Genomic DNA, 25,331 nt, shown 5'->3' with positions numbered 1-25,331 from the left:
AGCACCAACCAAATGTAGATCCAAGGAGGAATCAAAAAATGTTTTTTAAACCATGATGCAAAAATTGAGATTTTTGAAGAGGTCTTCGATGTGTGAGTCAATGTTAAATGAAAATCTGGACTCTCTAGCCAAACAGGTTTGCAAATCAGGCATCAATAAGTCAGTTGGGTAAGTAAATTCAGTCTCATCAAGGTGAGCATCATATGGAGAACTTAAGTAAAGGACTTGAAACTGCAGGCATCTCAAAGGCAACGTCAGGCCTGGGGTTAGGAGCCGGGGCCAAAACAGAATTTCTCAAAATCGATGGACATGAGACTGCAGGAGTCATACTAAGAAGAATCAGCCACTCTGTGTAGTTTGACATTGTCAATGGAGATGTACCTTTGTTCTTTATGACCTGGAAGTGGTGGTAAAATGACTGTTCTTGTGCCCTTTACTGCAAGCACTGGAACTGGAGCTCAATATGAGGGACCAAATTCTTTCTTGTTTTCTATCTTCTCTCGAACCAGTTCCCCAACTTGGGGTAGCCAGCCAACTACCGGAATCTGCAATGCAGCATCAGATGTGGAGGGCAAGTGTTCCTTTACAAGACTGTCTCTCGTCTCTTGTAGATTCTGTAAAACATGACAATGTTCATCTACGTCAAAGGGGGCAACAACCGCCACCTGGTCTAGACTGTCCAGGTCCGGGACGATCATCTTGATACCAAAGAGCATTTCGTATGGGGTCCGCCCACCCAGAGACCTTCTAGGGAGAATATTAAGTGCACGTTGCACGCTATTTAGGTAGGCCAGCCAGTTCCTGCCAGTGCCTGTCAAAGACTGCTTTAAATCTCGGTTCATTCGTTCCGCAATGCTATTACCCTCAGGTCTATATGGAGACAAAAACTTGACTCGGACCCCCAACGAAGTCATGGCATCCTTATACGCCTTAGAGGCGAAAGCAGGACCCTGATCCGAATGGAAGGTGCCACAGGCAAAAATCCCTATAAAGACACGCAAGTCTCTTATGACAGTTCGCGAATCAGCGCTGCCCACAAAGCATGTGCAAGAATCAACTGCACCTAAGATGTACTTATACGCAGTGTCAGAGGAAAAGGGACCGTAGTGATCTAAATAAACACAACCAAATGGTCTATTAGAAATGTACAACTGTATCTGGGTCGGACGCGTAGCAGTTGGAGGCTTAATCTGCTGGCAAATGTCACATTGAAGGACATAATCACGCGTCTGTTTGTACAGTCCCCGCCAGTAATGCAAGCATCAGAGCACGGAGCTCTGCCAATTGTGCGGTACAGTCCCCTAATGTCTGTGTATGCACGACATCGGACTTGAATTCATCATTCACCATGGTACCTACCACAATGGCACAAGCTGAGACGTATGCGTGTTTAGACCCATGCGCAACTTGCGCTGAACCATCAGTGTAAATGATACAATGGAAATCTTCCAAAGGCCGCATAGTCCATGGCGCAGGATAAACAAACTCATACTGCAAAAACTCTTGTGACTGTAAGGAGGCATCAAAAATAAACGTGACAACCGGAGACGTCAATGATGCTGCCCATTGTATCCACCGTGGGTGCAAAGCTTTAGAATTTGGTACACTGGCTTTAGTCACTGCCTCTATGGCAGGATACGGGGTAACAATCGGTATGCGTTTTCCCTGCGACATTGCACGCTCCTTAAGAATCGCCATTTGCACTGCTGTCAAAACTTTCTCCACAGTGGAAAACCGCATTTCAGCAGAAGTGTACAAGTGTGACTTGTAAGCGATGAGGTACTGTGTCACCTTCGTTAAAAGTAAGGTAAGTAAAACCCACCGCCCCAGGGATGATTCTCATCACCAGGTTGGTGTGGTTATCACGAGTTTGTAAGAATTTAGATTCTAGAAGATCAGCCTGCAAAGATTGAAAAATGGCTGAATGTTCAGGCTGCCAGCATGATTTGGTAAAAGTAGGTTGTATCAAAGCATACAAAGGCTTGATACGCTGGACATATTTGGGGATATAGGTACGCCCGAAATTCAAAAATCCCAGCAAGGACTGTAATTTTTTCAGAGTTGTAGGAGCGCGCAACTGTGCACATTTCTCCAAGAAGTGAGGTGCCAACCCTCGACCTTCATTGTTGAGCTCGTACCCCAGGAACAACACTGTGTGCTCTGCAATGTGAGACTTTGCAAAGTTGAACTTGTAACCGAAGTCCGCAAAGTTACGTCTCTGAGATAGATGTCATCCACATACGAACACACATCCGGGTCAACTCTCTCCAAGAGAGAGACGATACGGGCAGCAAACACACTTGGACAATTCTTATAGCCCATGGCCAGGCATTTAAATTGGCGTTGTTTGCCGCCACTGGTAAAACTGGTCCATTGGGAACTTAGACCAGAAAGATTGTGGGTAAAAAAAACGTTGGATATGTCAAGTGTGGTTTTAAACCTTTTTCGCACAAGACCTTCCACTAAAGCAGAGCCGTGGGTATTTTGTACTGCATAAGTACGGCAATGCGAGTTTCAATGCCGAAAAACCAATACCAAACGGTACGAACCGTCTGGCTTGGTCACAGTAAAAAGTGGGTTATTCATCGGTAACACGCAAGTTTCAATCACTCCTTGATATTCCAATTGTTTAAGGATTTCCGCAACGGAAGCCTTAGCTTCACGCTGGATGGAATATTGAGGTTGAGGCTGTGGCATAGACCGTAAGGGAATCTTGTGGTGTGGAGAAAATGTATCCCAACCACAATGCTTATGGTACAAAGCCGGCGCAGTGGCCTCAGCCCACTCTTCTGCAAAATTCAGCGCATGTTCCTTAGATACTGTGTGCGCGAAACTAGGGAGGATTACCTCCTCCCCTCTCTGAGCCGCGATAACAAAAGGTGGGGGCCAGTCAGCCTCCACCAACAAAATGTCATAGGTAGTTGTTAGATTTTCTCAAAATACCCCTTTTATGGTACGTTGTATGTCACCTTCAATTAAAAGGACAATTTCAAAAAGCCTATCAGGGGGAGCTACTCTAGTATCAGCTGTCTCTACAACAACATATTGGTCAGTCGCTGTCACCTTCAGTAGTGGGCGCAGGGTCTCTCGCACTATGGTAATCTCCGCCGCGCTGTCCAACAACGTCGGCGCCCATGTCCGATTCTGAAGCTGCGTTCTCACTATCTGTGGCATATCGCGCTGTTAAAGCGGCAACTTTCTTTTTCTGAAACTGGGATCTTTTCTGTGAAGAATCGGCTTTCGGGCGGGGCTGGTCGCAACTCTGCTGGCCACCCCGACCTCTGCCGCCGCCTCCACCACCGGACGATGAGGCCGATGTGTCCTGTAAAGAACGAGGAGAGCGTTGATCAGGAACCTGAAATCGATGAGGCGACTTAATCGTAGCGCGGTCGCGCAACTCATAAACGCGCTCAGTAGACGCAGGCACTGGTGATGGGGACGGGACTCCAGTTTCTGTTGCTGTTTCCCCTGTTTTTTATTTCTGTTCCAATTTTTCTTTGGAGCTGTGGTTTGAACGTCTGTTTCAGACTTCGCACCCTGAGTTGGTTTTTTATCTTTAGCAGAAAAGGGCTTGACACCTAAACTATTGCGGCCAATGGTTTTATAAGCCGCCATAATAATTCTCGGTAACTGTCAGGGTTTTTCGGCATCGGGGACATCGCGTAAGGCATTAGCCACTTGAAAGTTCACCGCATCTCCCTTTACATTAGAAAGGACCAGATCGGAAACTAAGTCAAATGTGCCAACGAATCTCATTCCCAATTCAACCGCAGCCTCAGGTCTGTGTTCGTCATGAAAACGTTTAATGACTGTTGGAAGGACAGCCGAAGCATCTCGTGTACACTGCCGCAAAAATCCTACACCATGACTCATAGTCACTGGCTTCTGGTACCAAGTCCTTGGGTAAACTAATTGTAAGAATCCTGTGTTTTTCTACGGGAGTCTTATTAGGAAACACTGCTTCCAGCTGGTCAAACTTCTCGGCAAGCCAAAAAGGCATATCATCCTGATCTGGGGGTCGCTTGCCCATTACCGCATTGACCATCACGGGACTAAGCTTCATTCCGCTCGGTCCAGCTGGAAGGGCCGCGACACCAGGGGCCCCGCCCTGGAAATTACAGGTAATATATAGAACTATGGCCCGTATACCCACTAATAGAAGTCATATAGGGTCCATAACTCAGCAACGGGGACTTGCCCCGCACGAGGATGCGGGGTGAATCCAGCCAAAACCGGCCAAGAAGCGCCTGGAATGGACAAAGGACCCAATCTAATCGCCGTTACACTGTGGGAAGGGCACCATCAAATCAAACACAGTGCTGCCATGCAGAAATCTGAATCTCATGTGTCCTATAAGGGACATATTGCCCGGGCACGGCTGTGTGAGTGTGAGTGTGAAAAACCTGCGTCGCCGCATCCACTGCAGGAAACGTCACCCAAGAGTAGAAAATCTCAAACGGGTAAGCAATCTCAGCACTCACTACCAAAATCACTGCCTTGCCCTCCAAACCAACATTATAAGCTTGCAAATGATTGCGAACCGCAATGAGACTATGTTGCGGTATAACAATGTTCGCCATAGTGACAAGAAAAGGTACAATGTAAAACAAAGTAGCACAACTAGGTAGTAATTCAAAAGGAAACAGTTTTGAAAGATTCAAGCTTGAAAAGACCTATGTAACTATAGGTAGGTTTGTCCAACACCACTGTTATCCGGAAACAATAGTGATGGGGCTAAGGACAGAATGAAGTACTACTTAAGCGTCATGTAATAAGACCACCAGCGTTGGGCACCATGTAGTAGGGATTCTGCTCATACACAGAACTGTGCATAGAGACTTGGAACCTCAGTGAATTAGGGTGTACCAAAACTCACCTTAGTAGCCAAAATCCCCTACCAGACTACCAATCAATGTCTCATTGGTTCTTCCATAACCCCAATGATTGGACAACCCAGAGCATGGAACTTAGAATACCTCAGGCAATGTGGAACACATGAACACTCTTTCGTTATACTCTCATACCAGTCCAAAACAGGGAGTAGTTTTGAAATATTTATTTCTAATGCCATGTTCTCATGCGCAGGATCTTAGCTAATACAAGCAAACATATTATAAGCAACAAGAATATCAGCATAGTTACTATTCCATAAAATACAAAGGGAGAAAGCATATTACAATGCTAAATTGAAACGGGTTAGAATACACCTATATCTCACCCTCCCTTGCTAGCAGGTTATTTTATATCTACAGAAGGTCTCTAGGGATTACAAGGGCGGCCCCATACCTCTGGTCTTAGCAGAAATGGATCACATCAGATCGTGCAACTGCTCTCTGCATGCAAATGTTCTTCCAAGTGTGTGTGATCATGCCTACGCAATGCATTATTAAACGCGCCAAATTCAGAGGTGGCCACAGCTGCATATGTTATGTCTAGAACGTGCGCTGATCAGTCCGAACAACAACCACTGTGTTGAAATAACCTTGAAGTCCTCGGCACTCAGTGTTCAGACAAAGCTTACCAAGCAAGGCTGCTAATATAGAAAAACATATTATTCTCGTGTGAAGCAAAACACTCTGCTAAACTAAACATTTATAATAATGTGTGCCGTGTGGAAAGGCAGCAGAAAGGAAAAATGGCGTTTAAACTTCTAATAAGCTCATGCCAACTTAACACAGTGTAAAAGCAAGGCTCATCCCCATGACAATGCGATGGTCAGGGATTTGTGCTTATTCTTTTCCCCCAATTCCTCTAATCCCGATAGTAATACGCAAAATGAAGCTGGAGGGTTGCCGTCTCATTCTGATTGCACCCCGGTGGCCACAGCAGTACTGGTTCCAAGAACTTCTGTTACTATCCCAGGTACAGCCGATCCGTCTTCTTCCAACACCCACAATGTTGTCGCGGAACAGAGGTCAGTTGGTTAGCCCGGAACCTCAGTCTCTACATTTACACGCATGGCTTCTGATTCCATAGAATTTAAGGACCTTAACATCCCACAGGACTGTCATGACATCTTGACAAAATCGCGAGCTCAGGAGCACAATTAAGACTTATCGTCTAAAATGGAGCCATTTTTGCTGCCGGTGCGAGGCTAACAATGTTCACCCAGTGGAAGCTCATGCGGAACAGATCCTCCCTTATTTGCTACATCTGGCTAGATCTGGACTCCCTTTTTCATCAGTCAAAGTCCATTTAGCCGCACTTTCCAGATTCAGAAAAGGAACTAAACTTCCTTCTTTATGTTCATCCTCATTGATCAAGCAATTCATGAAAGGACTTTTCCGAGTGTTTCCTCCAGTACGGCCTCCCCCGCAGATTCACATGCACCCCCCTCCTCCCGGTAGAGTCAATTCTCTATGTTTTGGAACACTTACTTCCCACTTGTGCTAAGGAAAATCTGAGGAGAACTGGCTCTGCAGAGTGTGTTCTAGAGGATTCTGATAGCTGATTGGTTGGGACAATTTTTTGGTTCTTTTAGCATAATGACGTAGATAGGCTGCTAAGATCTAGGCCTCAGGCCTTTTCCTTGGGGCCTACTACTACTACTGTTATTTACTTTTGGCACTACCTTTGATTTTTCCGTGGGACTCCCGCGACGGGGAATGATTCAGGTATGTGAATCTATGAAAGATACCAATACTGGATAACTGAAGTTACAGGTAAGTAACTTGTTTTCTTACTCTCTGTTGAAATTATAGCATTTATAAGAGGTAGGCATTAAGCACATAGACTGCTCTGTACTTTGAAAGGACGTTTGCAGTTGGCTTTGGTTAAAAAACTGAATTGGAGAATAGTTATCGACGATATGATTTGCGCCCTGAGAACCACTCCCAATGACAGCACAGGTGTTTCCCGATTTGTTTTGTTGGGAGGGCATTTGCCTGGCACCAAACTATGGAGAGAATGGATGGGTTCTCGTCCTATAGACCCTTAGTTATTGCATGGAGTTGAGGATATGAGGAGGGGCATTCAGACCAAGATGCAGGGTGTTGCTGAAGATGGGATAGGAGTGCAGGACAAATTCCAGAAGATGTTTTGGGTACATGTGCAAAAACCTGGTCATGTAATTTCTGAGGGGGTCTAAGTTTACTTTCCCGGTTCAGGATCTGGCTGAATGATATGCGCATGAGCAATGGTAGAGTCTGGAATAAGGAGAGATTGTTGGTTGTACCGGAGGGACAATTGGCTTTTGTGGAATGGCAAATGCAATGTGGTGTTAAAGATAATTCTCCTGTCAGGAGCGCTACACGTGACCATTGTCCAAGGAAACGTGTTCCTGCATATTTGAATTATGTCATGCATTGATTTTTCCTATATATTTTCTTTTTTTTTGTGTATGTCATCACATTTATCTTGGTTTATGTCATTGTATGTATCTTTAACTTTAATTTTATTGCTGAATATTGTTTTGATTGTTGTACAAGTGTATGGAAATAATGTTTTCATTGCTTTAAAAGGGGAAGATATGTGAGGTTCTAGGTCTCAAGGTTTGCGGGGAAAGAGTTTGGGGACAAAGAGCAAGAATTTATTGTGCGGTGAGGTGCTGGTGGGTCTACTCCTTTCCCACTGAGATACGTCCTTACAATCTCTTTCCTCGATATATCCCTAAAAGTTTGACACTAATTATGGTATAACTTCATATTGACTGCCCGAATTACTTTTACCACAGAGGGATTAATTTTGAAACGCCTGATGTATAGAATATGACTATCTGATAGAGACATCTAGCCGCAGATTCCTTAACTAAGAATATTCCCAGGCGTCCGACTGTATCCGGAAAACTTTCCGCAGCAGCACCTCTGCGCGCCGGGGGCCAGTCTCCCCCCCCCCCCCTGGAATGCTGACGTCAGCCTTCTTCTTTTCTGCGTCCCAACGCGGGTCCAGGAAAACCAGCGTTTCCTTGGCCTAATTATTAGGCCTTCTCGACGCCTTAGACGTCACTGGATAGTGTGCGATGCCTTTGGGCTTTTAGGCGTGTGAGACCTGTACGAGACAAATGTCTGTCAAGGATTCGCACTCAATATGTATGTAGTGCCTGGGAGTGCACCACGACTCCGAAGAGTGCGACGCCTGTCAGCAGATGAAACCAAGGGAGCGTCGTATGAAGCTGCTGGCTGCCCGGATGTCCGGGCCTGCGCCTTCACGCCGCCGATCTCCCTCTCGGGATCGGGCCCGCTCACGGGGTCGTTCCTGCAGAAGTCGTTTGGAGACAGGTAAGCACAAGCATAAGTCGCGGAGGTCGCCCTCCCGTAAACGTGACGCTGGGTCCTGCTGCTCTCGGTCTTTGCCAGGCACAGGCGCCCAGGAGTCATCTCCCCCATGCCCACCCTTTCCGGGTGTCAGAGTGACGATACCAGGATGGAGCCCTAATCACGGCCGCTCCAGGCTATCTTCGGGTCACCCCTCTCCCTGGTGTGCCTTTGGGTCCCACAGTGAAGGAAGGCACTCATGTTGGGTCTTTGCCGACAGATTCGTCCTTGGTTCCGGCTGTGTGCATCGACTCCAGTTCCGGAGTCCATACGACGTCAAGAGACGTCCCGGAGGGGCATCCCAGTCGTCCGTCCAGCCCACCCGTCCAGTCGCTGCATAGCCATGTGCAGCTTCCTGTGCTGACGTCAGCTGCGACACCGAGCTCAACGCCCTGGCGACCTCTTTCCTCCCTTCAGGTAGAGGTTGAGTCACCATCGGGCCGCGCCCAGTTCGAGTCCCCTCTGGAGGTTCTTGACGTTGATGCAACGCCGTCTCGACGTCGGTCGACGCCAGTGCCTGGCACCTACCGCTCCTCTCTTACAGGAGGATGAAATCCCTTTGGGTTCACCGTGTTCGGGGTCGTTTCGGTGCCCTTTGGTGCAGATGCCTTGCGTTCCATATCCTTCGGATCAACCTCAAGCTTCTCCACCTTTACTGTCTAGTGGAATAGTTAGCCCCCAACCATCCCCGACCAATGGTTTGTTGTCGCCCCCCAGAATAGCGACAGAGGCTAGTGCGGCTTTCGCAAAGGCTGTTCGCAGCACTGCGGATATTCTTCACTTGCAGCCCCCTGTGGTTTCTCTGCCGCTGATCCTTTACTTGATCTCCTCCACATGGAGCTTGTGGACTTGGAGCCTTTGCTGCCCTTTGGTGGGTCTTTGTTTGACATCCTGCTTGGTACTTGGGCACGGCCCTCCTCTGGTGACCCTGTTGATCGGGCCATTGCTCGCCGACATCGCCCGACCCCAGACGATCCTGTCTGCTTGTCCCTTCACCCTAGAGCTTAGGGTCTGGTTGTCCAGGCGGCTTTTGCTTTGCAGCCTTCTTCTGCTCTGCTGTTGCTACCTCCCACTACAAAGTCTCGGTGGCTGGAGACATGTGGTCGCCACATTTTTGCCTCCGCCAGTGCGGGCCTCCGTGCCTTGAACACGTCTTGTGTGTTCGCACATGCATCTTTTGCCCTATAGAACTTGGTTGAGCTCTTTCTTCCTTCTCTCCCAGAAGGGCACGGGCTAACTTGCATCGCCTTATTGTTGATGGCCGGGGAATGGAACAATTTTCCCTTCGATCGGCCCTGGACGCTACAGACTCTGTGGGTAGGGCAATGGCCCGGTCGGTTGCTCTGCGCCGCCATGCATGGCTGCACGATAGTCGTTTTCCCGGCAATGTTCTGGACGCTCTTCGGGATATGCCATTCAATCGCGTGGATCTTTTTGACTGTCACGCTGATTCAGCGGTCTCCTGCCTCATGTCTGGTCTTAAGTGATTGTCTGGCACTTGCGGCCTGCCTTTCTCGTACTTCTAGCTTATATTTTTCTTGTGCATAGGCAGTGTTGCCTTGTTTGTTTGGGACCCTGGGTTCATGACGTAATACCCAGATTGTCTAATTGGCTACTCCGCTGTGTTTGCCTTTGGTCAGTACAGCTGGTTACTTGGTTCTGCCTTCCTTTCAGTCATCTATCGGTGCGCTTGTCTCAAGAGGAACCCCCTTGCCGGGGTTAAGACTTACCCTATGTGGGGTATTAGCTGGCTATTATGTAGCTGCCTTCCTACAAGGAATGCAGAAAAATGGGGATTTTACCTATGCCTCTGTTATCAATAAACCAATGAATGCTAAATAGGGTAAACCAAAATTTATTAGTTTATCCAGACTTTCAAGTCTTTTGAATTCATTCGCTTTTGAATTATTCAGTTATTTTAGTCTAGGCAAAACAAAGAACATCATCAACTTCACGAATTGCCATATACTCTACAATACAAAATTATTCCACGAAAAACAAAAATTAATACAATACTAGAGACATGACTACACAAATGATAATAACATATATATACAATTTGCAATACCAAAGTGCTCTTAATCACAGTGAAACATGGCGCTATTACTCAATAATGCAGTCTCAATCCTGATTATTCACCAAACTTTTAAACATAAAGAAGTACCGAGTATCTCAACCCAATACAGCATCTATCTGCTTCTATGCAAATTTAGAATTGTTCTGCATTAATCACAATCAAATGAATGTAAAAAAAGTGAACAATGCCGACGCGTTTCGAGTCCCTCACAGTGGTTCTTCTGTGAATCAGTCTGTCCTCTCTTTCTGCTTTTATGCAACCCCACAGGCTGGCGTCGCTCTATTGCGCTTTCAGTTAGGGTTGCGGTATTCGGTTGTACGTAGTACTTCGAAGCATCGGTAGAGGTTCCCTACCTGCCTCGACTGCCTCTCCCAGGGGTGCTTTTCAGCTTCGCTGTGCTCCCCTTGTTCTGTTCCGTTCCGGCACAGTTCTTCCGCAGCTGACGCCCTGCCATCGTATAGCGCAATGGCAGAGCCTCTGCGCGGCACACTTCTCCAGTGTTTGCGCATAGTGTGGGTGCACCCTGGTCTGTTAGCTATCATGGGGTGCCTGCATTCTTTCTTCCGCTTCTGCGATGACTAGTTCTACCCTCTACTCTCCGTGATGGGTGATCATTTCTCGTACTTCAGTCCTGTCTGAACTTGTCTATAGGCAGTGGTGTCTTCCCCATGTACTTCTATGCTGTCCACTGCCTTGTGCTCTCATTTTCTGGGCACTTCCCAAACAGGAGTTTTTCCTATTTCCCTGTTGCTTCCGCGCAGGTGTTTTCCAGCTTCTGCATTGGGTTCAAGGGGTAACACTCTCAGGAGAAGTGTTCTCTTCAGGATTCCCGCTTTCTTGGGTGGTCTTGCCTGCACATCCCTAGGCCATTACATTGGTCCTGACTGTTTCCACTTTTGTGTCCTGCTCCATCTCTTCATCTGTCTAGCTGGGGACTGTGGCTCCCCCCGAACGGGTGGCTGATGTCGCTTACGGATCTGGACATTGTCCTGTCCAACTCTACTTCACCAAGACTGTTGGTACATATGACGTACTCTTGTCTTGTCTTATGCAATACACCCTTTTTAGATGTGTATATTTCTTAATGTATATCTGCTCTGTGCTATTCCCTCAGCGGAGTCGCACAGGCAACGTTCCTTGCTGAGGTGTATGTGGTCTTCGCCCCCGTCTGCTCATGGTGCAAGCTCTTGTGTGTGTGTCCGGCTTGCCGGATGACCCTTTTTGCCGGTTGCCTGCCTGGTAATGAGTCCTTCACATCTGGGTTGCTCATGCTACCCTACAGTGGGATTTCCCTTTACTTGGTGTGGTACTGGCATCCACACGGTATTCTTAAATGTATTCCTAACTTCCACATGAATACCAGTCTTACTGGGGTCCTGTTCTGGGTGCTTCTGCTTATTGCCGTCCGCCCTCTCACATGTTTTTGTGAAAGAGCAACTGCGTACTGGAGTATCTTGTGTTTCTGGTCATGCTGACACTTTCTGGCCATGGTTTGGCATCCTGCCAATACTGCCCCACGTATCTTAGCTGGTGCAGTTTCAACAGTGCTTTTTTCCACTGTTGTGCATACACTGTCATACCGTTTTGTCCTCTCTCTGGGTCTTTGTGAGAACGTGGCTCTATATATACTGGACTAGAAGGAAGTACAGTGTGTATAGAGTCCACCAACCCCAGAGGTATTACAGAGGTTAAAGTCAGAACTGACCTTACTCTCCAAAGTGGTAGCTTGGTCAAGCAGTAAGGCAGTACCAGAGGACAGTATAAAGCATTTGTTGTACACACTCAGTCAGCAAAACGTTTCACACACTCAAGAACTGAACTCCAGGCCAATTGTGGTTATATCCTCAGATATTGTTGTTTTATTTTTAGAACCAACAGTTATAAAAATATACTTTTCAAGGTACGAGTACTCTCATGTAAATACTTTGCAGAGGAGCCATAAGTTTGTACACACAATAATTACAGGATAAATAATAAGCAACACAGTTCTGAAACACACTCTAGCATTGAGCTCAATGTGTTTTTCATAGGAAAGTACTGTTGATTACTTTATGGATTACTTTGGTAGTTCCAGGACTAGATCTTAGATTCAGTCCTGGGGTCTAAGCTGAAACCAGATTAGCAAAAACGTTTTAGTTACTGTGATGAATTTTCCTGAATATAAAGCTGTTTTAAAAGTTCACACTTAGAAACTTTTCAAGGTGATTCTGACAATGTTATCCAATGGGAGGAAATTCAGGTTACAGGTAAAGTACGATCGCGTTACTTTTGTAACCCAGCACTAGTCTCCTTGGGCCAGCACTGGGGGCTTAACTCAAAACAGGTAGGTACTTGAATTTCAGTATTTTGTACAATTTTTAAAGAATATTTGCAGTTTTCAAAAGTAGACACATAAGAAATTTCATAGAAAAGCAGACAATGGGTCCATATGGAGAAAATACAGGTTACTAGTAAACCCGCTAAGGATTACTTTTGCGGTTTAGTGCTGGGCTGAAAGGTACAATACTGACTTCTCTCCTGATCACAGGTGAGTATTTTCGAGTTCGGACTTTGGCTGATTTTATAGGAATATTTTCAGTTTTCAAAACTTCACACAAAAAATGTTCGAGTCAAAATGGGTCAATGTTATCCAATGGCAGGTAAGTGAATTACCGGTTTCCAGGTGAGTACTTAGTTGGTGAAGTTAGGGTTCTGGGCGTAGACTATGGGGTCCCCCAGGGTCAGGTGAGTACATTTAGTTCAGTCCCAGCGGCACAGGGGCGGCCGGGTGCAGAGGTAGGTAGGCCTAATGTTATCCAATGAGGGAAGGGGGGACTTCGGTTGGTGGCGGCTGGCTAGCAGGCCATGCGGTTCTGGGAGTTGGGCTCCTGGTCACTTGCTCAGGGCAAGGGGGGGAAGTAAGATAGGACAGAGAGGTCACATCCAGCGGCACTCGGGCGGCTGGGTGCAGGGTGCTTTTGAGCTGTTGGGTTCTCAATGTTATCCAATGAGAATCTTGAAAAAGGAACAAAGGCTGCAGGCTTGGGGACGGTGACTCTCCAGGGGCGACCAGCACTTCGAGAGGTAGGTACCCCAAAGGGAGGCACAGGGGGGCGCCGGGTGCAGGGGTGTCTTTGGGGGTCGGAAAAGCTTACCCTCGGCTGGTCGCGGTTGGGGTGGCCCCTGGTTCTGAGACTGCATACGTCGGCTGATTCGTCGAGGAGGGTCTTTGGGCACTGGACTTCGGGTCCCAATCGCCGGGGGGACGTTCTCGTGGTCTTGGTTCGGGTTGGCCCGGCCCGGCTGGTGCAGAGTGGGCTGGTCCGGAGCTTCCTGGTGGGCACCAGGTGGGTTGTTGCAGCAGAGCCTCTGCTGATGGGAGTCCCAATCTTCGAGAGGGTCAAGGCAGGCAGGTCCTCTGGGTGCCCAAGGTTGCTGTCCGCGGAGGTCGCCGGGATTAGGCAGGAGCAGGTTCCAGGATCAACAGGCTGGTAGGGCTGGGGCCAAGTCAGTTATTGTTGTCCTGTTGTTAGCAGCTGCGCGGCGGGTCTTCTTCTTGATTTTCTTTATTCTTTTGATATCGGGATCTGATGAAGGAAGGTTCAGGCAGCCCCTAAATACTAAATTTAGGGGCGACACAGGTAGGGCTAGGGCAGGGACCAATGGGTCCCTGTCCTGGGGTGAGGACACCCCCTTGCCTGCTCCTCTCCTGTGGGAGGGGGGCAGGAGCCTAGCTGGGATTGGGCAGGGCTCCCCATCTACAAGATGGCCGGAGCCCGGGGTCGTGCTTCACCTCGCCTCCTCGACCTGAGGGGTGGGGTTGGCAAAGGTTGGCACACCCTCCTTCCTGGCGTAGTTTTTCCTGCCAGTCTTCCCGTCAGAGTGGGGGTAGAACGGGTGGGGGGCCAGTTGCTGGGTACAGCAAATGGTCTGGAGAAGCTCTGAGGCGGTATGCCTTTGAAGCTTCCCCCTGTCCATCCTGGGGGAGGAGACATATCACCTCGCCCAGGATGTGCATTGTTGCAGGCCAAGGAGAGCGGGGGCTCTCCACCCAGGGGTCCAGCAACATGTCCGCTGTGTGGCAGCTTCTGCAGCCACTCAGCCCAGACGTGGATTGTAGGTTCGGGTTTTGGAGGGCATCTCTAAGATGCCCTCTCATGCATTTTACATTAAATCCCACACTGGTATCAGTGCGGGTTTAATGTGCTGAGAAGTTTGGTACCAAACTTGTCAGTCTTCAGTGTAGCCATTATGGTGCTGTGGAGTTCGTAATGACGACCTCCCAGCACCATATACTCTAAAATGGCATCACTGCACTTACAGTGCCCAGGAATGGCCCTGGGTACTGTAGGGGCACAGGGCTCATGCCCCTGTGCCCTCACCTCTGGCATAGGGCACCCAGCTAGTGGGGTAACTGAAGTATGCCAGGGCAGTGGGTTCTGTGGGCATGATACACAGGGATGTGTGCCATGTCGACTTTTGTTTTAGTTCTCTACTTAGGCACTCAGCCTGCAAAGGCAGTGTGTGGGTGCCAGGGTACAGGGCCCCTGAGGGTGGCACAATAAGTGCTGCAGCCCTCAGGGGTCTCCTCTGGTCACGATGCCCTGGGTACCTACGGTACAATTTACTAGGGACTGACAGGTGACCAGAGCGTGCCAATTGGGTATTTTGTTTCAGCATAGCTTTTCTCTTTAGGGAAGGAACACAGGCCCTGGGTACCTGATTGGCAGGGACCCAGGGCACACTCAGTGAAGCACATCAGCAGTTCAGAAAAAAGTGGGGGCATACCAAGGCAAGAAAGATGGCACTTTCTCACAGTCTTGCTTCCTGTCGACGCAGCAGATCCTGCGTATCCATCAGACCCTGGGCTCAGTTAATCTTCTTTTACGAAGACATGAACTCTCACTCCAGCATCGCCATTTCTGGCTCTGTGCTCTTTCTCTCAACCCGGTATACACATGAGGGTTTTCGTGCTGTTCTTTCATGGCTTGTGGTGCCTTTGCCTCTCATTGCTTTCCGCTCTTTTCGGAGCTTCGTGGTCGGGTGCTGGCTGCGCCGGTATTGCTGTCCCCTCTGTGTTTCGTCACCTTGTTGACGGCTAATTTCTCTCTGGAACTTGGGGTTCAGTCGCAGACCCGCCTCCTCTATGGGTATGGCTTTGGTATCTATTCTAAGTTAAGGAATCTGCGGCTAGATGTCTCTATCAGATGAACGAGTTACTTACCTTTGCTAACGATGTATCTGATAGAGACACAGTCTAGACGCAGATTCCTTAACGCCCACCGATACTCCCCGTTCTGCGTGTACCTTTTCAGGTTGGGTTTTCTGCATTCGCCTCCCTCTGGGTGGCTTTGTCTTTCTGCGGGATGACATCTTTCACTTCACTCCTCGACAGGATGCTCCATTCTGTTTTGCTAGCTGTACTACACCCATTCTCGTGTTTGGTGGGTATACTCATGTGTCATGTGTCTTTTTACATCCCTACGACCTGTCGTCCAGTGTGAGATCTACTCATGTCACCTCACCCCAATCGCCTTGGGATCTTTCACCTCCCCCACGGTCCATTGGTTTGAAGTCTATTGGCCCAGCCTCCGTCTATAGGTTCTTACAAGGGATACAACATCCCTTTCTGGTGCCGACTTGTGGTGGATTATCATTGCTCATGTGTTCCTGACTTGTTGCCCTTCACAGTTATATATTGTGGTTGCAGACTTTGTCGCCTGCCATGATGTTTTTTCACATCATCTTCTGCCTCCGGGGAGGGTTTAGCCTTCGCTTTTGCGGGGTTGCTTCTCAGAGCGGTGCGCTGCTCTTTCCCTTCACTATTTTTCACTATACAGTGCCTGGCACTGTCCTTTATGATGCTGTCTCACCATTCAATTTCTTTTTCTTTTTCCTCTTTTTTGCACACTGTTACCATACTCTCACAGTTTTTGGTGGTGGCTCCGCGTTGTGGCACGCAAAAGTTTCCCCGATGAAAACGTCACGTCTGTGGACAACGTCAGGGTGGAGCCGTGCGGCGCCGCCGACTGGCACACAGGTGCTGCTGCGGAAAGTTTTCCGTATCCAGTTGAACGCCTGGAGATATTCTAAGTTAAGGAATCTGCGGCTAGACTGTCTCTCTACCAGATACATTGATACTGAAGGTAAGTAACTCGTTTGTTATGTACAAGTGTAGGCATATTTAAATGAGAAGAAATATGCAAAACTAAACATTTCGCTCAATGACCCTGTGCATTTGAAAGGGACTAGATTACTGCGTCAATAGGAAATATATGTATGGATGCTGTGAAGTAAAAAAATAATATTATAAGAAACATTACACCAGAAAGTGAATATAGGAATTGGGAGACCATTTTTCTTTTCATTTAGCATAGTTTCAGGGATTGAGATGAACCTTCTGCCACTTTGTTGCATCTGAGCGGGACTGTTAATAATGCTGACGGTGATTTAATTGACAGCTTTACAGATAAAATAGATTAATAATGGTGCTAACGTTTCTGCTCCTGTCGTTTTATGTGACAGTTCTTTTAAACTGTTTCATGTGCTCTGTATTTGATTTGAAGGGGTTAGTAATGACAAGAACTGGAGTGAGCTATTACTGCTACTAATATTTTGTAAGTTAGAAATGGTAGTTGAGAGCAAGAGGTCCATTGAGTTTGGTTATGTTGCCACTTTAAGAATATTTTTATGATTGTGTCACACTTTGTTAATCATTGTGGCCCTGTGCTTCAGAATAATTACATATAATGTTTAAATTGTTGTCCACCTACAGCTGCCCAGCGGCCATTGAACTGAGACTGAGTACCTTCAAGGACAAACTTGTTGTCACCAAAACCCTCCAACACAACCATGAACTGCCAATTGTTGCCTGCCTACCTGCAACAAGAAGAATCACAAGGAGCTGTGTGGAGAAAGTTAGGATTGCAAATGATATCTCCATGAAGTTCTTGGAACCAATGGACCTCAAGAGACTCCTGAGCCTTGACTCCAGCACATTCAAAGACTGCTCGGAAGTGCTGGGAGAGCTGGACTCCCTCTTCATTTCAGATCCGTCAGCTAAAGTGAAGCTAGTGTATGCAGAAGACAAAGCTCTAGTGAAGAATATATTCATAATGACATCACACATGCAAGACATTGTTCAACATTGCCCTGAACATCTCTTTGTTGACATTCTACCCCTCTTCAGCCCAGGCTTTGACTTATATAGGGTCCTCTGTAAAAACGCTGATTTGCCTTGGAGGGTATGTGCTTGCTGCATTGCAAGGACATGCACACCTAATACACTACGGTTCGTCGTCCTCTCTGTCATGCAGAGTATACCCAAGCTGAAAATCCTGGTCAAGTACTTAACAATAAGTCCTGACATTCAGGACCCACTTGATCTGAAGTCCATTGTGCCCCATGCTGTCATAAGGTACTGTTTGCCATTGGTGTTGGATCTCTTGTACCAGAAAATAGCTCATCTGGATGAGAAAACAGTAGCACAAATTATGAGCGTTCTGCATAGACTTGCTAATACCTGCTCAACCAAACTATGTTACAAATACCTGGATATCCTTATAGATATTTGCCCAGATGAGATTTTCCATTACTACATGAATGTTTGGCACCCAAGATGGACGTTGTGGGTTAAACAGGATGGCAGGAATGAGGATGAAGAGCACAGCTTGCGGGACTTTGTACACTCCGAGCACTCGGCACTTGTGGCCCAAGTTGGTCCTTCACCCAGCTTGCATCGCTCTCTGCACGTGATCCTTAACGAATGGCACACAACTTCAGAAATTAACAATCCCAGATCATCCCCCCTCCAGGTTTCACAGGCAGCAGATTGTTTGCACCTTCAGAAAGTGGACACAATTGATAACCCCCAAGCTTTGAAAAAAAAGGTACATTGTGTGAATCTGCATGTGTGTGTGTGTGTGTAGAATGACTATCACTAAAATCTCAGAACAATGAGAGAAATGGAGATCTTGGGGGGACCTTGGCTGTTTTATGCCTGGATAGAGACCCTTTCTGCTGCAAGTTGCTTTCGCCTTTTTAGCAGTGTGATATAATATTATAACTTATAAGGAGACAACTGGATTTCAGGATGAGATAGAGTTCAGTTGCATACTTTCTGGTGTTCTGGAGAGTGTTGGGTCAAAGCATAGGAAGTGTTAAACACTCAGGACTGTCATTAAAGTCAAGGGGGAGGATAGAGGTCGGGCTACTTTTCCTATATTCCTTCCCATATAATGGAAGATCTGGTTATAAGATGTGTTGGAAACTTTAGAAGGAAGGGTTGTGGAAATTGATCAAGAGTTAGACTATTAACTCCCCTCTGTCCTGACTTTGGTGTTAGGAAGTTCATGTCTGGTGCAGCCTAAGCTACCGGTCTATCTGATCCTGAGAAAATTATGCTGCCACTTCCTGACAACTTTCCTTTTGTTGTATGGCTTTCTATTCCAGCTAGTTTCCTCCTCTCACAGAGTTGTTTCTCTTTGGAGTCTAGGGGCTTAACGATTGTAGGTTGACATAGGGTTCATAACAGCTCAACCCACTAAGGCGTTCATTAAGCAATGAGAATTATTGGTTGACTGCGATTGAATACTTTCTGCTACATATTTTACTCAATTTTCTATGTTCTTTCGCCATCAAAACCCCAATACCTGCTGAACAAGTCTATCCTCGTGATGAGCCAAAGAAGCAAAAGAGTGGTACCTGTATTTTCCTCCCCCCTCCATTTTCCCCCTCATTGTCTCACGTTGTTTTGCATGACGTCTCATTGACAAGGTCTGTGCTAGAAGTTTGGGATTTTCTCCAGCATCCTATCTCTCCAATCCTTGATTGACAATTTGACAGGCCAATATTTTAGGGCACTGCAAATTGCCGAGAATCTATTTAAGGTTTTTGCTCAAACTATAACCAAGATTTAAGCAGGCCTTAACACAGCTAGAAAAGAAAGGGTACATTTATTATCGCTTCTTAACCAATTAATACCAAAGTAACCACATGCCTTTCCTCATCTCCTACAACTTCCTTTTCGATTATTTGCTCAGTATCTGTGAGGAGTTTTCCTTCTATTTATGGAGTCATTCATGTCAACCAGGCTGATAACTATGCAAGGAACCCTATTGTTTCAGACCTTTTTGCCACAGTCCCAGTTGCATTTCAAACATCAACCGCAGCACTTTCCCACTAATTCAGCCAAGATAGCTTTAGTTTGGGCTACAGCCATGTATATGATTCTAAGACTCTGTCTATATAATTACTTGCAGTTTATCACTCATTTCAAGGCCATTTTTGGCAACTGGCAAATACACACACAACCAGCTCATTCAGGTGTACTTGCAACAAGGCCAAAGTGGCTGAAGCAGCCGGAGTATGAATCAGCTGCTGTTGCCTTCTGTCACCTCCTAGGGGCAGAGTTGAAGCTCTGGTTTTTGATAGACCTACTTCTGTAAGTTCTCTCATTGAGCTCACTTTACCAATTAAAGGTCTTCAAAAGGGCAAAAGGGTCGCCGCTTATGTTGCAAGGATTTCTGCTCATACACAGAACTGTACACAGAGACCTAGGACATTAGTGAATTTTGGTGTACCATAAACTCACCTCAGTACCTAGAAACCCCAACCAGCTAGCAATCAGTGTCACATTAGCTCTTCATCCTATAGCAAAGTAACCAATGATTAGACAACCTAGAACATGCGACTTAGGACCATCTCAGGAATAGTGGGAAGTGAGAACACTCTTTTGTTATACTCTCATACCGGTCCACAACAGGAGTAAATAAGAGACACGGTAAGGTTAAAATATTTATTATAACGATGTGATCTCAAGCGCAGTATTTTAGTCAACATAAGCAGACATATGATTAAAAATAGTATGGTCAGCATGGTTACAACTCCATAAAACAAAAAAGGAGGAATCATATTACAATGATAGTGCAAACAGTGATACAGCGCCTAGTTTAAACACCCTCCCTATATAGGAATTATGTGTTATAAGCTATAGAAGGTCTCTTGAGCTTGTTTTGGGGGACCCCATTACCTGTCCGCTCAGTAAGTGTAAATTACATCTGGATCGGCTAGTCTCTCTGCATCCCAGGAATTTTCCAATTGTGTGAAATTATTGCAAATTTGCTATGATAAAGGCGCCAGACTCTTGCTCGGCTCGCAGCTGCCAAAATGTTGTGTCTAGAATGTGTTACACGGACATGCCGATAAACAGGCTCACATGTTATGATAACCTTGGCGGCTCAGCACTCACTGTACAGACTGTATGTCTGTCTAGAGATGTCGAAAAACAAACCTTTTTCTCATGTATAGACCTTTGCGAAAGCTAACTTTGCAAAAACAGCTAAGCAGTGTTGTGTGCATAAAGCAGCAAAAGGTAAAATAGCTTTTAAACTTCTAATAAGCCATGCTAACTCAACATGCACGCAAAAAGAGGCCCATAAACCACACTACACTTATTAGGCGGGTGCAGTTCCACAATCTCAAGAGAAACGAATCTCCTTCATCAGGGAAAGAACCCCAATCCATCAACTCCATCCGCAACCGCTACTGTATTGGATAGATAAAAGAAGTCAGGAAATGCAGAAGCTCCTTCATAGCTGAAAGACCTAGCATGAGCCAGTCCAACATCTCTACATCTTTTACCTGTAAAGCTCACATTTGTTTATATCTAACCATGCCCATAATACAAAGCCTTGTGAATATGTTGGACATAGTTGATTCAGGTGCTTTCAGATGCTTTGTGAATCAGTTTTTTCTAAAGTGGCATGCATTTGCTGTGATGAGAAAAGATAAACCTAAAGAACTAAAGGGTATTGATGGTGCACAATTAATTCCTGGCTGAGTCAAATGAGAATCTGCACCAGTGGTCATCCTACAGACAGGGCATTTTGATAAGATTCAGTTCTGTATTAGTGATGCTCCAAATGTCACCCTTTTGAAGAAACAATGGTTCACTGGGATATAAATCTCTATAACAAAGTGAAAGAGTCTTCCGTAGTTTGAAGACAACAAACATAAACTACTTAATTTTACCAAGGCAGATAATCAACAGGCGAAAAGAGTAAAATTCGCTTGCAATTTTGCATTTGATAAACAATGTACTTATCAAAGAAAGAGATCTGGTGCTCATGATATAAGTGAAAAGGAGGTGCTGTGCAAGGTGCTTGAAAAATAAAACAACGTGCATCACTACTAAAAAGACATATTGAAAATAAAAAATTTTTTTTAAAAAGACATATTGAAAATAAAAAAATTTTTTTTAAAAAGACATATGACTCTTGTTTATAAAAATATTCCACTGTTATTGGAGTCTATATAAGACTGTTGTCGACGGCTTTTCGACCTCTATAACTGTGAGGTCATCATGGCGGCGAGAGCACCTGTCCTGGAATTTAAATAGGAAATATCTATATAAAAAACGTGCCCAGAAGACAATCTAGCTTGTTTGGATACTGTTGGTAATCAGAACTTGCCTGGTAGTAGTGGGAGTAAATCAAGTGTGGAGATCCATCAATGAATGAGGAAACAGTCAGGACGAGCAACACAGCCCTAGGCAGAAAAAACACAGTTACACTGAGAAGGGAATGCAAGAAAGTAAGCATGAATCATACTGTGCCAGCGTATGAGTGAATAATCACCTGTGGGGGAATGCTAATTGCCACCCAATTAATTGAAATGCAGAACGAATCTGTGCATGTTCCACGTGGGCAGCCGGCTAGTGGAGAAAGACTGTAGCAGCCACTAACAGGTCCTAACGTTTTGCCAGTCTAAGGGTCCCAGTGAAAAGGAGACCAGCAGACTTGATGTAATTACAGTACGTGGACTGAATAAAAAGGCCATGAGTACCTGAGTCAGTGATACTGACCAAGTGATGGAGGAACCGTCTAAAACCTGATTGGTTAATATGCGGTTACACCAGAGTGAAACCACATAGATCTCGGTGTATGGCTGAGGAAAAACAAAATAAATGTAAGGCAGCTGAACACTTTTCAATGAGTATGCATTTCATTTTGATAACTTTATTTCGGTCAACAGACCATAAAAGTGCGAATAAAATACATACAAGGTAGCACAGAATAATAAAACAATAAATAAGAATCTAGTCGAGTATTGGCATAAAAATTGATTAAACTAGATAGTTATCAAGGACAAAGGAGTATAAAATACATGAATAAACACAGTTGTCATAAAAAACGTTTCCTTCTGCGCCACATACCAAATAGGAAACGTGATACAGCAAAAACAATAGGGGGATGAGTATCATACCTTAGGACCCTACAAGCTTGGATACAGTGTCTAAAACCTGGGTTCCTACATAGTGGAATCAACCAGCATTTTCTTATTGCTTGATAGGCTGGGCAAAAAAACAGAACATGGCGTGCATCTTCTTGCTTATCATTACATGCAGGGCAAACGGTATTTTCTGAATTAGCCCATTTACAAGTAAATACCCTAAGTGGTAGGCTGCCATGCCTAAGCTGGGTGTAGAGTTTCCTCGCAAGAGGAGGGTAAATTACATCTAAGAATTCCTCCATTCTTGATTCGATTTTGACTTGGAGGAACTCTACCGCCTAAGTGTGGCAGGGTATGCTCAGACGTGAGTCCCTTGCTCACTTTTCCACTGGTTTCAAGCAAGCCGGGCTGAAGACAGCTGAAATGCCAGAAACCGGTCCTCGGAAGCTTGTTTCCGGTCCAGGGAAGGCATGGCTTGGCAGTTCGGGCTGGACTGTTCCCATGAGGCACAGGGTCAGACTGATTTGCATATAGCCATGTCTGAACTGGGGTGGCAGAGTGGGCTAAAGAACGGTGATGGATCAAACCCAGATCTTTTGACTGGGTGTGAGTGTTTGATTGGTTCAGACGCTCAGTCCATCACCACCCCCTTTTGGAACTCTACAGTCAGCCTTGCCGCAGTTGTGGATCTCTGTAGAGCTAATAGATTCTGGTGCCTCAGCTAATGCAAGAGTTCTGATTTAGTTATCCCCGGGCAGCTTACTTCAGGTTTCTCCCAAAGCTAGCATGCATGAAGAGGTCAAATAACTCCCATTGTTATCGAGATCACCATTAAACTGATCCTCATGAGTGAGACAAAAGTGGACCGGGTGTCGGAGTGAGTCCTTACATCCACAGATATGAGAGCAGCCAGGAATGTAGCAACTTAGGAGTGTTGGCATGTGCACCGGGCTATAAACGCTGACATTTCAGTATATAACTTAAGTAGGGTGACCAGATGTCCCGGATTTGCCTGGACAGTCTCGGGTTTTCAATGAATGTCCTGGCATCCCGACACTTTTTACAAAAACAAATAAATGTCCCGGTTTTGAGAGAGGGTCAGGTAAACACGCAAATGTATACCACTGAGCTGTGAAGCCTCACGTTGACACTGTCCCTCTCACGTCAGCAGGGAGGGAGTGTTTGAAAGAGTCCCCTACTGTACTGCCTGACTTAACTCAGACAGCACAGCAGGATTTAATGAGGGATGATTAAATCCCTGCAGATCACCCAAGGCCTGGAATACAAAGCTCCCCTTGCAACATACTCCAGCTTAGCCAAGGAAGTCTTTAATTTTCATGCTAGAGAGGTGTGTGTCTGTACACTTTTTAGCATGAAAATGAAAGACTTGCTCACCCATGCTGTGGTGTGTTCTGTAATGATCCTAATACCGCGAGAGTGGGACCATGAGCCTGACCCGGAAGCTTCCCCACACATTGTATCAACCACTGGCCATGAGTGGGCAAAGGATATATAATAAAGGGGGAGGACAGCTCGGGGTCTCTCCGCCCATACCTATGAGAATTGAGTGTCTGTGATTTACAGCGCTGCACCTTTAGACCGAGCTAGTACTCTGCCAAACAACACGCTATACAGACGACCAGGGTGCTAACCACCCTGCGGCACCTTCTGCTCCCAAGAACTGTGGTCATGGACCTACCTTTGGCGCAGAGACCGCAGCGCGGTAGGCCTGCTGCAAGCTGCTGGTGATCCCTACTGTCAGCCGCTGATCCTGCCCCCAATACCAGGACATCTGCAACTGCCCTAAGCTGAACAGAAGCAATGGAGAACGGGGAAGTCCAGCCGCTGGAGAGCCTGTCTAGCACCGCAGCTCCTCTCCGGCTTCCTGGTGAACAAACATGAGTGAGCACTCTGTCCTCGCACCACGCCTGGAGCACTCTGGCAAGCTGATACCCACATTCCACCACTGGGATCACAGGTACCACTGGGAGGCCCGGCTACAGAGACCTGGGTCATCAGCATGTGGGGAGGAGGCCTGTGAGTGAGAGACCGCACCAGCAGCCACACGCTGACCCCTAAGCTCATCCAGGCTACTGGAAAATAAAAACGAAAAGACAGAGGAAAGAAAAAGGCAGTCCTGCAGGAATCTTGTGCAACAAAGAAAAAAGAAAACGAACACTACAAAAGCAGGTCACATTGCGGTGACACCACCTAGTGGCCATGACAACAACGCAGCACAGGCAGGCCCACAGCAGGCTCCACCAATGGGGCAACCTCCCGTCTCACCTACCATACAACATACCCCAGTCAGTGAACTTGCTGATTCCTCCATTTAGTGAACATGCTGATTCCTCTACTGCCTCCCCCCGGTGGAAGATATGGATTTGCCGCCATAACAACAATTTTATCTTGACAAGGGAAACGGGCAGGGGAAGAAATATGCAAGCTCTTTGCACACCTGCCAAACACAAGAGCCGCCAACGACTACAACGTGGCGGTCAGTGCTCTGGATGCACACTTTGACTCTCAACTTAATCTGGACTATAAACGATTCAAGCTCCGCCATGCCTGCCAAAGGGAAGGGGAGTACATGGACGCATTCCACGCATGGCTGAGTGAGCTAGCTAGCACGTGCAAGGCAGATGACCAAGTCCAAGTGGTGAGAACACAAGTAATACAAGGGTGCTGAAAAAAAATCCTTAGGAGCCTCATCCTCTGCCAGCCAAGAATCCCGCTAGAAAGACATTCTAGTCATGGCGCGGTCCCATGACCTGTCGGATGCCAGAACCACA

At 46.5% G+C, this 25,331-nt stretch overlaps 1 protein-coding gene across 3 annotated transcripts in view; it reads left to right on the top strand.

Moving 5' to 3' along the window:
- Nucleotides 1–25,331, top strand: part of LOC144770363 (uncharacterized) — a 918,549-nt gene that overhangs the window by 500,180 nt on the left and 393,038 nt on the right. For all 3 annotated transcript variants that reach the window (XM_078654830.1, XM_078654829.1, XM_078654828.1), the window contains exon 14: nucleotides 17,084–18,197. In XM_078654830.1, coding sequence (XP_078510956.1) covers nucleotides 17,084–18,197 — 1,114 coding nt within the window. The remainder of the gene's footprint in view (nucleotides 1–17,083; nucleotides 18,198–25,331) is intronic.

Source organism: Lissotriton helveticus, chromosome 7, assembly GCF_964261635.1.
Source record: "Lissotriton helveticus chromosome 7, aLisHel1.1, whole genome shotgun sequence".
NCBI classification, from domain to species: domain Eukaryota; kingdom Metazoa; phylum Chordata; class Amphibia; order Caudata; family Salamandridae; genus Lissotriton; species Lissotriton helveticus.
Note: the sequence above shows the minus strand (reverse complement) of the source record. Positions and strands in the feature narration are given on the sequence as shown.